Below are 14,358 nucleotides of genomic sequence, written 5' to 3' on the forward strand. Positions count from 1 at the left end.
GTCGGCCCCGCCCTCCAGGCCCCCCCTCTAGCGGGGCCCGCCGGCTGCCACACGGGGGTCTGAACGCGTCCACGGCCCGGCGCAGCAGGCGCGCCGCCCCGAGGCAGGCTCAGAGAGGTGACCCGTGCGGACCCCCCCACTCCGGTGTCTCCGGGTCCCAGCCCTGATCGCTGTCCCCCCCCCCACCAGCCGCCACCACCTGCGACCCCGTGGTGGAGGAGCATTTCCGCAGGAGCCTGGGCAAGAACTACAAGGAGCCCGAGCCGGCGCCCAACTCCGTGTCCATCACGGGCTCCGTGGACGACCACTTCGCCAAAGCCCTGGGTGACACGTGGCTCCAGATCAAGGCGGCCAAGGACGGCGCGTCGAGCAGCCCCGAGTCGGCCTCTCGCAGGGGCCAGCCCGCCAGCCCCTCTGCCCACATGGTCAGCCACAGCCACTCCCCGTCTGTGGCCTCCTGAAGGGAGCACCGCCCTCCAACGCCACGTCCATCTGCATGGTTTGCCTGAGCTTCGAACAGTCAGTGCTTAAAAAATGGAAAAATGAAAAAAAATCGTGGGGGTGGGGGGAGGGGGAGGGATGGTTTATTCGCAAAAACCACGTTGTCGGGATTTTTGTTCTGTTTTGTACTTGCTTGGTATCCGTACCCGGGGCCCTCAGACGTGATAGCAGCACCTGCGTGTGGAACCTCTGTCCGCTGTCGCCCCCCAGTCCCTGCCTTGGTTACCAAAGAAGCCTCAATGCAGGTCAGCTGCCCTACAGGGCCTGGACTCCACGGCTTGTGCTTTCTCAGTCACAGGCCAGGCCACTGGTGACCCAGACGCTTTGTGCTTTTTCATTTGCTTCTCGAGACCGGGGCGTGTGCGGCTCAGCTTCCAGCCCACGTGTGTGTGCGCGCTTGTGTGTGTGCGTCTACTTGAAGAGAACAGAACAGTCGTGTCTGATTTGCACTATGGGAGGAGGACTCAAGTTGCCTGCCTGACAACTTCGTGCGAGATAGTACGCTGAGGGCAAACTGCTGAGAAACGGAGGGTTTAAGGATGACGTTTCTGACCATGGGTGTGTTTTTTCGTTGTATTAATTAATTTAGACAAAACCGCTTTGGAAGGGCAAGTCTCATGCAGGTTTATAGGTCTTTCTCTGTCTAGATTTTCAGGTGCTTGCAACTGGACTGCAGACTCTACCAATCACGGGCATTTTACCTTTTCTAAACACTGCAGTTTGTTAGACTAGAGCTGAAGTTGGAGGATTCTGTAGTGCTTTAAACGTGATGCATGTTTTAATGGATAAAAATAGCTGGTTTCTATTAATAGTATAAACAGTAAACAAAAAGCTTCGTACTTACTAGCTTCTTTTCAGAATTTGTTTATTTTTGTCAGTTACAGTCCTAGATATACTTACTGCTGGTACAGTTGTACTCTGAGATTTGTGTTTCATATTCACGTTACTCGCGAGTAGCGTGGGGGCCAGTCGGTCCCTGGCAGGCCCTGGACACGGGCGGGCGAGTGGCTGATCAGCTGCAAAGTAGGAGGCTGGAGTTGTGGCTGCAGGCTGACAGTTACTTTTTGCATCCCTGTCTGCTTCTTAACTCGCTCCCAAGGGAGTTGGGACTCGCGTCTTCCAACTTCCCTCGATGTAGAAACTGCTCCCTTTGAACTCTTGGCTGAACAGCAGATTGCTGACAATCTGTGAGATGGTGTTTTGTATGCTTCCTCGTACGCTGGGGCCAAGGCAGTATACATTCCTCTGACTTTATACAGTTATTACTGCATTTATTATCGTTCGCTATAGTAATAGCTACTAACTAGAAATTAGGTGAAGAAGAAAGCATGACAGACCCAGCTGTGGATGTTCGACAGCTGCTCTTCTTTCTGGTAAACGTTTCTACGCCCCTGCCCCTCCCCTGTGCTACTGCCCTCCAGCCTTGCCCGCCACAGGGCTTGAGCAGCCACCTGGCCAGGTGACTCCGACACGACCACCTCACCTGCGAGGCGCCGTGGACTCACCGGAGCTCTCGAGGCTGGGTGTCAGTATGAGAGGAAAGTACAGGGGTTCGCTTGTTGGCATTGGGTGAACAGGCAGGAGGATGGGCTCTTGTGGCCACAGGGTGGCTGTAGGTATTTGAAAAGGCGGGAGGGAAGCCTCCCCCTTTGGCCCCCGCACACGTTTCCCTCCCACTTAACTGGGCTTCCAGGCTTCTGCATTCAGGCCCCTATATTTTCTGTAGGAAAAATCGTTGAGAACACTTTTTTTATATAGGTAACTTTAAGACCATCATTACGCTGTGCGTAAAGAATGTACAGAGAAATTTGTAGGTATTTTTTGAAGAACAATTAATTTGTTAATGATATGTAGCTATTTAATTTTTCCCTTTCCTATTGTAATCATTCATATGTTTTTGTTGTTTGGAAAAAAAAAAGTTGATCTTTTTTTTGTCGTAGATGAGTCTGTAAAAGTGCAGGAACACAGTTATTCTATGAGAACACTGCATCTGCCTTAATAGCCACTAGTTTGTTATTGCTACAGGCTACTGAGCGTCGCCCCAGGAAAACCAGCGCACTGCCGGCGGCTCTGTGCAGAACGGGCTCCTCGCGGGCCCGCACGCACCAGCGAGGCCGTCGCTTTGCGAGGGACCGTGGCACCGAGGGCCGGGTCCCTGGTGCGCTGACCTATCTGGGATAGGCAGCACCTGGGAGGGGCCTCGGGCAGGAAACCAAACGGTCACCAGGAAGGGACACTCCCAGGCCTCGGGGGGCACAGAGAGGTTCTTCACAGAGCCACGCCATCTGCAGTGCGTTCTGACCATTCTCTCCATGTTTGTAAATCTGTAATATACCATTCTCTGTGGCCTGTTTTTCCTGGAAGAAGAAGAAAAAAAAAGGTTTGGCAGGCCATCTTTTTTTTGTACTTAAAAGTAGCCTTAAGAACAATAATAAAGTGCTCTTAAACCACAGACTGTACGTGTGATTCTTGGGTCCTGCAGTGACAGAGCCAGGCTGGGCGGGGCCTTTGCTTGAAGCCCCGGAGAGCGAGGGGCAGGCTCAGCAGCCCTGCCCTTTGGGACAGTGGCCCCCGATTGAAGCCCCACTCAGGCTGGAAAGCTGTAATTTTAATAACTCTCTCTCTAGGAGAAACGTCACTTAAAACCTAACTTACAGAAATCCAACTCTTGTACGACTCAGACTCAATTCTGAGTCTTCGGTTCCAGGCCCGAGACAAAAGATGAAATAAAAGTGTGGAAAGGGCCCCTCTCCTGGGTTCCATGCCCAGCTCTGAGGCTGGCACGGACATGCTCACCCGGGAGGAGGAGGCAGATCAGCCCGAGGGGCCCACGGCGGAGCCCTCCGGCCACCTCTGACGGACACCTGGCCACAGGCTGAGGCAGACGCACCACGGACTCGGGCCTTCCGGGCCACCACCAGGGAGGAGCCTGGGACGGGAGGCGCAGCCGCCCCTGCTGGCGGCAGGAGGGGCCCCACGCAGGCAGCTTCGGGGATCTGTGCCACCAGCCTGGAGCAGCAGACACTTGTGTCCTCCCCGGAGCCCGCGGCTGAGAACAGGCCCGCAGGTGGAGGAGCCGTCCGGGCGGCAGACTCCGTCCTCAGCGGGGGTCTGGGCTCACAGGGACAAGTTCGGTCCCTTCTCTCCCGCACGTGGCTCAGCTCTCCCGCCTCCCCCACCCGCGGGCCAAGCCAACGAGCACTGACGAGCGCCCCAGCGCTCACACATGCCCGGGGCCCCGCTGGGGGCTTTGTGGCGCTGCCCCCGCGACGGCTGCTGCAAGGAGCTCGCTTCTCACTTCCCTACCTGCTCTGTGTCGGGCCAACTCCTCCCTGTCCTCATTCCACCCCACGGGGGTCATGGCCAGGAGAATCCCGGGAGCCTGACTTCCAGACACTTGTGACAAGAAGAAGAAAGAACTGCTCGTGGAGGGAACCGAGTCCCAGATGAGTGGCGAGGCCGAAGCCAAGGTTATTATTTAGCTGAGAACTGGTGGGACCATGAATCATAAGAAACTTCTGGAGAAGCTCCCGAGCAGTGGAGGGAGGGCCCCAGTCCTTAAGGTATGGAGACGAGGGAGCCACAAAGGTTGGAGGGGCCCGGGGCCCGGAATCACCAGTCCTGGGGGCGGCGTCCTGCTCCGGAGACTGAGAGCCCCTCGGTGGGCCGGCAGCCAGGGTGGGGGGCGTGTCAGACGGTCTCGTCGTCGCTCATGTCCCAGATCTGCGTGGAGAACGGGAGACGTTCAGAGCGTTACTCACCCGGCGCCGCCCGTGATGCTGTCTCAAAGCCGCGCGGCTGTGGCAACGGCAAAGGGAACACGGCTGCCGCCTACAGTGCCTCACGGCCCCCCTGCCACCAAGGGACTGACACCCCGTTTCCTGTATGACGAAACCACGCCTCAGAGCCCTGCGGTCACTTGCCCGAGACCTCCGTGGTGAGTGGGCCCCCGGTGGCCGAGACGGGGAGCTGGGATTTGGACCGGGCCGTGCAGGCCGTCCCACTGCCGCAGCATCCCTGCCCCGCCCAGTCCCCCGCTCGCTCCCGTTTCTCAGGCGCTGACCACTGCCGCCCCTCCAGAGTAAGCCCCCTGGCCACCACCGGCCCCGAGGAACGAGAGGAATGGGGGGGGGGCCCTGCCCGCTGGCCCCCACAGGCCCGACTCTGTCTCTGCACCTCGGCGTGAACCTCCGGGAGAAGGCCCAAGGCCAGCATGGAGCCCCCAGGCGCTCCTCGCACCCGGGGTGCCTGGTCCCTGAACTTAGGCCTACAGACTTTCAACATTCCTAGAACTGGTTGCAGAAGGCCACCTCGATGCTGGCAGAGCCGAGGACAGGAACATCGTGTTTACGCGAGGCTGGCCCGGAGAGACGGGGAGTCCGGCCAAGGTAAATATCAACACCAGCTTGGCCTTCAGCGTCCGGGGATGTGGAAAATACAGACGGAGAAGGAAAATTCCTCTCTCCCGAGGACCAACCGCCGGGGGCCGAGGGCGGGTGGTGGGTGTGTCTGCCACACCCCCCCTCACTTCCACAGGCACCCCACTGTCCAAGGACACGGGGGTGAGACTGCCAAGGTGCAGATGCCGAAGCGGCGGGGAGGGCGGGGGCCCAGCAGGCTGAGGGTGGCCCGGCGGCCCCGCACTTCTCTGGGCCAGGCCCCCCACCCCATCATCCTCGGCAAGGCTTGAAACAGAGCCCCGGGCCTGCCCCCTTGGGCGGGATGGGAGCTGGTGGTGGAGGAGCGGTTGCCTGTCCAGCGGAGGCCGCATCGGACGCCCCTCCGGTTCTATCCGTCCGAGTGGGGGCAGGGGCCAGCGGCGGGCTCCCTGGCACAGTTCATTCACTCTTTCACTCTCATTCCATCAGCACACGCTGGCGGAGCCCTGTGCCACGGGCTCTGCCGACCTGGTGCAGGTGCTCCCCCTTCACTCCTCACAACAGCCTGTGATGAGGTGTGGACGGAAACAGGCTCAGAGAAGGGGAGTCAGCTAGCCCAGGACCACACAGCAAGTAGGGTACAGAGCTGGGAACACAGGTGAGAGGGACAGGGTTATGTGAGTAAAAAGGCTGCCTGGGCTTCAGGGCTGGGGCTGCTCGGAGGAGGGGCCGGGCCAAGACGAGGCGGGTGAGCGCCGCGGCCACGGCCCTCTCCGTCCTCCCGCCCCGCCCCCGGGGAGGGGGGCCGCCAGCCAGGGCCGGGCCCGAGTCCCCCGTCAGTGAGCAACGCCCTCCTGCAAGTGGGTAGCCAGGGCTGTTCACAGGACCCTGGGGGGCCAGGCCCTGGGAAGGGCTTTAAGGGGAGGGCAGGAGCCTCAGTCCATTCTGTCGTCCGTCTTATAGGCTCTCAGCTCTGGGCAAGAATCCTCAGCACCCGGCAGGGCGGGGAGAGAGCTGGCTGGAGCGTGGGCAGAGGGGAGGGATGCTGGCGCTTCCCCTCGTTCCTGGCGCTGCCCAGGCTGCGGAGGGGATCAGGTAAGGCACCCAGAGGGCTGATTATGACGGGACTCTGCAAAAGCGGGGTTGGGGGGAGGCAATGGCTTTTACAGAACTGCTCAGGGATTTTCCAGAACGCGCTCTCTGGGCCGGAGATGGGGTTTCTCTGCTCGGGCAGCCAGTCCTTTTGCTGTCGCATGGGCTCAGGAGGGCAGCAGCAGTCTTAATTGTAAACCTCCAGAAACGTCGGCCTCAACAAATACTGTACGATATCACTTAACGTGTAGAATCTAAAAAAGCCAAACTCACAGAACCAGAGAGTAGATGGATGGTTGCCAGGCCCTGGAGGGGATGGGGAGATGGTCACAGGGTACAAGCTTTCCGTTATAAGAAGCATAAATCCTGAGGACCTAGTGTATAGCCTACTGACTATAGTTTACAGTACTGTATACTTTTTAAATTTGCTACGAGGGTAGATCTTAATTGTTCTTACCACAAATGAAAAAAGGGTTGTGAGGTTGAAGGATGTGTTAATTAACTTGACTGTGGCCATCATTTCAAAAGTATATGCATATGAAATGATCACATTGTATACCTTTAAAACATCACATGTACAACCTAAATGTACAGTTTTAATTTGTTAGCCATTCCGCAGTACAGTTGGGGGCAGGGGAGGAACTTAGGCCTCGGCTCGTCTGAGGCTGCGGACCCCCAGGTTAGTCTGTTCCCTGCTAGGCCCTCAGCCGTCTGCCCAGCACCTGGGGAAGACGGGGCCATGTTCTCTTAATGAATAAAGGTTGTGATAAACTGGCAAAGATGTTAAAAATGTTAACACTCAGTGCTGGCAAGGATATGGTGAAACACTTCCAGGAGGATTATAAATTGGTGCCGTATTGTTTTAAGGGAAGAGATTTGGCAATATGTCACCCAAACCTTTAAAAATGTCCGCATATCCCAAGGGAGAGATAAATGACCTTTTTTGCAGATGATACGCAAGTATTCCTGGAAAACCCAAGAAATTACATGCTAAGATGAATACAGACAATAACGAGTATTCAGTAAGATAACAAGATATGAAATTAATGACACAAAAATTATAGCCTTCCTCTATCTATACAAACAACATCCAGTTAGAAAACATAATGAAAGAGAAGAACCCATTGTAAGAGCAATAAAAAAGATAAATTACTAGGGAGTAAACCTAACATGAAATGTACAACATCTTTAGGGAGAAAATCCTTCAAAACAGTCCTGTAACAGTCCTCACAAGCATTGTATGAAAAGTAAACTGGGATAAATGGGGATACACCCTGTGTTTTTTGCATGGGACAATTCAACATCAATAAAGATGTCAACTTTCCCAAGTAAACATATAAATTTAACACAATCTCAGTTTTTAAAAAATCAAGTATCTTTCCTGGAGCTAGACAAGCTGGTTTTAAAGTTTATGTGGAAAAGGAAATAAGCAAGACTATCTAAGAAAACCTTTCAGTATGAAAAGAGCAGTGAGGCAGTTCTCCTACTCTGTGTTTAAACATGTCACAAAGCCTGTAACTTGGAGCGTTGTGTCAGCAGGAGCACAGACAGATGGGTCAGTGGAACCAAATGAGTCGAGAAACAACAGAATAGAATGTCCAAATACACATGGAAATTTAGTATTTTGATAATAAAGGTCTGAGGAATGCGATCTCAAATCATTAGAAAAATATGAGCTTTTAAATAAACGACATAGGGGCAACTGGAGAGTCATTTGCAAAAAGATAAAATTGATTCCATGCCTCACTGTATATCAGAATCAAGGCCAAGTGGAGCAGAGATGTAAGTGTAAAAAAATGAAACCATTCAAATACTGGACGCAAACATGGGTGAATCTCTTTATAACTTGGGAGTGGGGAGCCGATGACACAAAATCTATAAACAATAAAAACAGATACAGTGGATGATGTAAAAGCACACGTGAGGGAATATTGTGCAGGAAAAAACACTGTAAGCAACATTGAAAAGACACATGACACACTGGGTGAAAACATCACAACACACCGTGAAGGGCTCATCCCCCTAACATATAAATAGCTCTTAAAATCAAGAAGAAAAAGACCAATAAACTGATTTTTGTTTGTTTGTTTGTTTGTTTTTGCGGTACGCGGGCCTCTCACTGTTGTGGCCTCTCCCGTTGCGGAGCACAGGCTCCGGACGCGCAGGCTCAGCGGCCACAGCTCACGGGCCCAGCCGCTCCGCGGCATGTGGGATCTTCCCGGACCGGGGCACGAACCTGTGTCCCCTGCATCGGCAGGCGGACTCTCAACCACTGTGCCACCAGGGAAGCCCTAAACTAATTTAAAAAACAAACAAAAAAACAGACCAAAGACATGGGCAGTTTACAGAAAAAGTTAAGCAAATAGCTTTTATACATAAGAAAACGTGTTCAACCTTACTTAAAAGAAATGCTAAAATTTCTTAGGACACAAAATTCAAAATTTCTGGTCTCTTAAAGACACCACTATGAAAATGAAAAGGCAAACGACAGAGTAGGAGAAAACATCCACACTGTACATAAAGAGGACTCACATCCAAAATATATAATGAACTCTTCCAGCTCAATAAAGAGACAACCTGATTTTTTTTTAAGTGAGCAAAAGGATTGAACAGATATTTCACATAAGAGGAAATACAATGCTAATAAGAACCTGAAAAGATGCTCAGCATCCTTAGTCTTCAGGGAAATGCAAATCCAAACCACAAAGAGATGGCCAAAGAGCACATGAAAAGATGCTCAATATCACTAATTATTATAGAAATGCAAATAAAAACTACAATGACATACCACCTCACACTGGTCAGAATGGCCATCATCAAAAAATCTACAAGCAGGGCTTCCCTGGTGGCGCAGTGGTTAAGAATCTGCCTGCCAATGCAGGGGACACGGGTTCAAGCCCTGGCCTGGGAAGATCACACATGCCGTGGAGCAACTAAGCCCATGTGCCACAACTACTGAGCCTGCAAGCCACAACTACTGAAGCCCACAGCTTAGAGCCCGTGCTCCGCAACAAGAGAAGCCACCGCGATGAGAAACCCGCACACCGCAGGGAATAGTAGCCCCCGCTTGCCGCAACTAGAGAAAGCCCACATGCAGCAACAAACACACAACTCGGCCATAAATAAATAAAATAAATAAATTTTAAGAAATCTACAAACAATAAATGCTGGCGAGGGCGTGGTGAAAAGGGGACCCTCCTACACTGTTGGTAGAAATGTAAATTGGTAGCGCCACTATGGAGAAGAGTACAGAAATTCCTTAAAAAATTAAATATAGAACTACTCACTCCTGGGCATATATCCGTGGGAAAGCATAATTCGAAAAGATACATGCACCCCAATGTTCACTGCAGCACTGTTTACAGGAGCCAAGACATGGAAGCAAACAACGTGTCCATCAACAGAGGAGTGGATAAAGATGTAGTACATACATACAATGGAATATTACTCAGCCATAAAAAAGAACGAAATAATGTCATCTGCAGCAACATGGTTGGACCTTGAGATTGTCACACTGAGTGAAATCCGTCAGAGAAAAATAAATATATCACTTATATGTAGAATCTAATAAAAAGGGTACAAATGAACTTATTTACAAAACAGATGTAGAGTCACGGATGTAGAAAAAAAACTTACGGTTACCAGAGGATGGGGGGGACGAATAAATTGGGAGACTGGGATTGACATATACAAACTACTATATATAAAACAGATAACTAATAAGGACCTACTGTATAACACAGGGAACTCTACTCGATACTCTGTAATGACCTATATGAGAAAAGAATCTAAAAAGGATTGGATATATGGATAGCTGGTTCACTTTGCTGTATACCTGAAACTAACAACATTGTAAATCAACTATACTGCAATAAAAATTTTAAATTAAAAAAAAAAAACCACAAAGAGACAGCATACCTTACCTTCTAGAATGGCCAAAATGAAACATTGTGGCTGGCAACACCAAAGGTCTGCAAGAACGTGGAGCAGCAGGAATTCACCAGCTGCCGCTAGTGGGAATGGAAACGGCACAGCCCCTGAGGAGAAAGGCCTGGCGACTTAAGAGTCCACATACACATCACAGGCGCCCCCGCGACTCCACTCCCATTTACCCCAAGGAATGCAAACACGGGTCTGCAAAAAGACTGTGCAAGAATGCTCGTGGCAGCTTTAGTCCTAATAGGCACGGACTAGGCTCAATCCGATATTCGTCCATCAGCAGGCAAACGGTGACATCCAGCCAGTGGACGCTGCTCCCCATCAGAGGAACCAGCCACCAAGGCACACAGCAGTGTGTATACATCTCAGAGTCCCTATGCCGGGTCACGGGAGTCTGACGCAAGTCTACGTGGATCCATTCATCTGAAATTCAGGAAAGGCGAGACTAACGCTACGGTGACAGAAAGTAGATCACTTGCCACACTCACCAAACTGTGCACTTTACACGCGTGTGTTTTATTATATGTAAATTGTACTTTAATGAAGGTGACACTTTCTAAAAAGCTACACAGAACATTTCTCACCTCGCAGATTGGCAAAACCCCAATACAAGTGCTTGGGAAAACGGCGCTCTCCTGTAACACTGCTAGGACGGAAGTGGTATGTCCCACAGATGAAAATGGGGCAATATCCTACAGAGCTCTTTAGGTGTCAACTCTTGACCCAACAAGCTCACTCTTCATAAAATTTGCAAAAAAGCCAGAAATTAAAGTAAGTGGCTATCTATGGGGTGGGTGGAATGGGCGTGAGGCTACTCTGAGCATACCTTTTCACTTTAGAATTAAGTGACTGTTTTGTGTATTTGAAAAACTAAAAAAAAACCAAACAAACAAAAAAACAAAAGCACAGCAACAAAACCAAAATAGATAAATAGGGCTTAATCAAAATATTGTGCATCAAAGGACACTATAAAGAAAGGGGAAGGACGACGCAGAGTGAGAGAAACATCTGATAAGGAACCTGTATCCAGATCATTGACAACTCAATAATAAAAAGACAACCCGGTTTTTAAAAATGGGCAAAAGAGCTGAATAGACATGTCTCAGAAAAGACAGATAACTGGTTGAGAAGCACATAAAAGACACTTGATCATTAGGAATCAGGAGAATGCAAATCAAACCTACAAGGAGATAACACTTTGCACCCATTAGGATGGCTTTAATCAAAAAGTCAGATAGTAACAAGTGTTGGTGAAGATTTGGAAAAACTGGAACCCTCATACGTTGCTACTGGAAATGTAAAATGGTGCAGCCACTTTGGAAAGCAGTCTGGCAGTTCATCAAACAGTTAAACATAGAGTTGCCAAATGGCCCAGGAATTCCACTCCTGGGTGTAGACCCAAGAGAAATGAAAACCCACATCCACGTAAAAACTTGTACACGGGGCTTCCCTGATGGCGCAGTGGTTGAGAGTCCGCCTGCCGATGCAGGGGACACGGGTTCGGGACACGGGTTCGTGCCCCGGTCCGGGAAGATCCCACATGCTGCAGAGCGGCTGGGCCCGTGAGCCATGGCCGCTGAGCCTGCGTGTCCGGAGCCTGTGCTCCGCAATGGGAGAGGCCACAACAGTGAGAGGCCCGCGTACCACACACACACCAAAAAAACTTGTACACGAATGTTCGTAGAACTATTCATAACAGTCACAAAGTGGAAACAACCCAGTTGCCCACCAAGCAATGAATGGAAAAATGTGGTCTCTCCCTACAGCGGAATACTATTTGGCCAAACACCTGCCTACACTCCGTCTTCTCGAGAGCCTGAGGACACTGGGGTGACTGGCAGCTCAAGTGCAGAGGAAGTTACGTAACCTGTCAAGGAGGCCAGGCTAGTGAGGGGGAGAGCAGAGGCTTCTTCACTTTATCTCACCATCTCCTTACCGTTGAGCATCATTCCTTCCAGAAAACAGTAAAGGGCAGAAGCTGACATTCTGCTAGCCGGGCACCCAGTGAGTGGCCCCACGGCCAGTGCACAGTACCCACAGCTAACCCAGGGCAGTAAAGGCCAGGGCAGCTGGCACTGGCCCCCAGGGTCCCTGACCTCTGTCCTCCGACACTGTTCAGAAAGTGGAGCCTAAGCTCCTGCCCCTTGGCTCGGCCTTCGGGCCACCGCAGGAGAGGACTGGCGGAAGGTAGCCTGTGCTGGCTGGGGGGCCTGGGCCCCTCACGCTCTCCCCCAGCCCCCGCCCTGCAGCAGTGACGGGGCACCCCGGGAGGTGCTGCAGCCCTCAGGCCAGTGTAGGTGCGTCGTCGGCGGGGCTGGGGGCACCGCTGTGCATTCGGGGAAGGGGAGCCTTCCAACCGCTGGGGCCCATCACACGGGGTCGGGGAGCACGCGTGCTGGACCACACACACCCAGAGGGCCTCCAGGTTTCACTCTCCACTCTCCCAACGAGACAGACGCATTTCAGAGGAGCCATTTGTCTTTCCACTTCGAACCTGTGTCCCATTTCTGGACCACACTGTGCCTGGAGCTTGCCGTGGACTAAGGCTTTTCTTTGATAAGCACTGTAATTATCCTGTAAATGGCACGGTTATATTTGTGTGTGTGTGTGTGTGTTAAAAGTGTTCATTTGTTAAATGTAAACATTTAAAATCTACCACCATGTTTGAAACCTAGTTTTAGCATTTCTTTATCTTTAAGATAAAAATTAAAATACCCAGATCTCTCTGGGCCTCTGAGCAGCCCTACTCCCCACACCTCCTCAGTGGGATCCTCACAGGCACGATTTGTTCTACTGGGAAGGACTGAGAGCAGAGGGGTCTGGGGTGGCACATGCTGGGCACCCGGTGAGGACCCTGGATCGGGCTTCCCCGGCAGACTTCCCAGCCGGGGCTCCCTCCACTTGCGGGGAAGAATGAAGCTCCCATCGTGTTTCCAAGCGGGTAACACTACAGCCGTTCACTGATTCACTCACGTATGTTCACTCGTGCAGAAACGTTTACCGGGGAGTGCGGCATTAGGCGAGAGGAGGGGAGGGGGGTCCTTCATTTCCTGCCTGTCTAGGTGGTCAGCACTTTCCTTAAACTTATGGGAAACAACGGCGGGCCGGGGTCTGGCGGTCAGTGAGCCCAGACTGAGCGTTTCCAGGGGACCACTGGGACCAGAGGAGGAAGGGGACAGGAGGCACTCAGAAAAACGCTCCAAAGAGGTTCGGCCGGAGAGACGCAGGCCCACGGGAGGGCCGGGCCAGGCAGGGCTGCTTGCGATCGTGGCCGAGGCCCGGGGAGAGAGCAGGGGGACTTGCCGGGCTCCCCCGGCCGGTGGACTGCGGGCCTGTGCTTGGTCCCCAACATTCTAGGTCAGAGTCACGGACAAGGAAGGTAGGGGAGGAGGTGACCTGGCAGGGGGAGGGGAGAGTGGGGAGGAGCGGAGGGCAGGCTGCAGGCCAGACTCCAGGCATCCCCACAGGCGTCCACTTTGTCCCCCTGGGTGGAGGCACTGGGCTGGGATCCCAAGGAGGGAGGCGGGGCTGCTTCCAGGGTCACTCTTCCACCCTAGGTGCCCACCAGACAACAGGGCCTCCTGTCCACAGGCATCACTGGCCCCGGGGGGCTCTTTCCGGTCTCCACAGACCCTCTGGTGCCGTCTGCACAGGAAGAGTGCGATCCGGGCTCGTTTCCGGGCCACTGGGCTCCACACCTCTCCAAGCTCACCTCGCACGACCTTCCCTCCAGCTCACCAGATTCTAGCTGCCCCAGCTCTCGAGCCCTTCCCTTCCTCTGGGCAAGGGAGACCCCTCCCCTCGATCTGATCTGCGCGCTGAAGGGCTGGCTCCTGTTCCAGCGGGCGTCTCAGACAAACAGCCTGTTCGGTTCCTCCCGACTCCTCCCCTCCCTCCTTCGTCCCCTCGTTTTAGTTTGCGCATCTGCCTGCCTCCCCAGAGGACAGCAGCCGCCTGAGGGGGGGCCCCCAGTCCTGGTGCGGAGTCTGGCCCCATACGTGGCTTTTGAATGAACAGTGATTCAGAACCATCTGCCCTGGGTGCGATTCCACAGTGGAAAAAAGAAAGGGGAATGCTGGGTGTGAACATAATACCCAAGAATCAAGCAGTAAAGAAGGGGTCCCTCAGTCCACCTGCTGGCGGGGGTCCTGGCAGGTCACGCCTTTGGCCTCCACGCCCACAGGACGATGGGCCAGGGCTGTGGGCACCTCCTGCCCGGTAGGCGGGCAGTAGAGCCAACTTTCCGGGAGGCCTTGACTCCAGACCACTGACGCCCTGTTCTCCTCTCTGGGCCCCGCCCCGCATCGAGCCACACGCCAGGCTCTGGGAGAGCAGCGTGGTGGGCAGTTCTTGCTTCGGGACTCCCGGAGGCCTGCGGGCGGGACTGGCTGGCTGGTGACTGTGCCGTGTGCGCACCAGCCGTGGGGCTGTCCGATGGCGCCTCTCC

The 14,358-nt window shown here is 53.1% G+C and overlaps 2 protein-coding genes across 12 annotated transcripts in view; one reads left to right on the forward strand and one right to left on the reverse strand.

Annotated features, from left to right (window-relative positions):
• The window catches only part of VGLL4 (vestigial like family member 4), a 159,520-nt gene extending 156,567 nt beyond the window's left edge, over positions 1–2,953 (forward strand). For all 5 annotated transcript variants that reach the window (XM_059076126.2, XM_067043439.1, XM_067043438.1 and 2 more), the window contains one exon: positions 190–2,953. In XM_059076126.2, the coding sequence (XP_058932109.1) occupies positions 190–461 (272 nt within the window). In that variant the 3' untranslated portion in view covers positions 462–2,953. The remainder of the gene's footprint in view (positions 1–189) is intronic.
• Positions 2,954–3,941: 988 nt separating this feature from the next.
• ATG7 (autophagy related 7) overlaps positions 3,942–14,358 on the reverse strand; it is a 319,810-nt gene continuing 309,393 nt past the window's right edge. For all 7 annotated transcript variants that reach the window (XM_067043420.1, XM_059076097.2, XM_059076095.2 and 4 more), the window contains one exon: positions 3,942–4,224. In XM_067043420.1, the coding sequence (XP_066899521.1) occupies positions 4,192–4,224 (33 nt within the window). In that variant the 3' untranslated portion in view covers positions 3,942–4,191. The remainder of the gene's footprint in view (positions 4,225–14,358) is intronic.

The sequence above is a fragment of the Kogia breviceps genome, chromosome 10 (genome assembly GCF_026419965.1).
Source record: "Kogia breviceps isolate mKogBre1 chromosome 10, mKogBre1 haplotype 1, whole genome shotgun sequence".
Lineage (NCBI taxonomy): Eukaryota > Metazoa > Chordata > Mammalia > Artiodactyla > Physeteridae > Kogia > Kogia breviceps.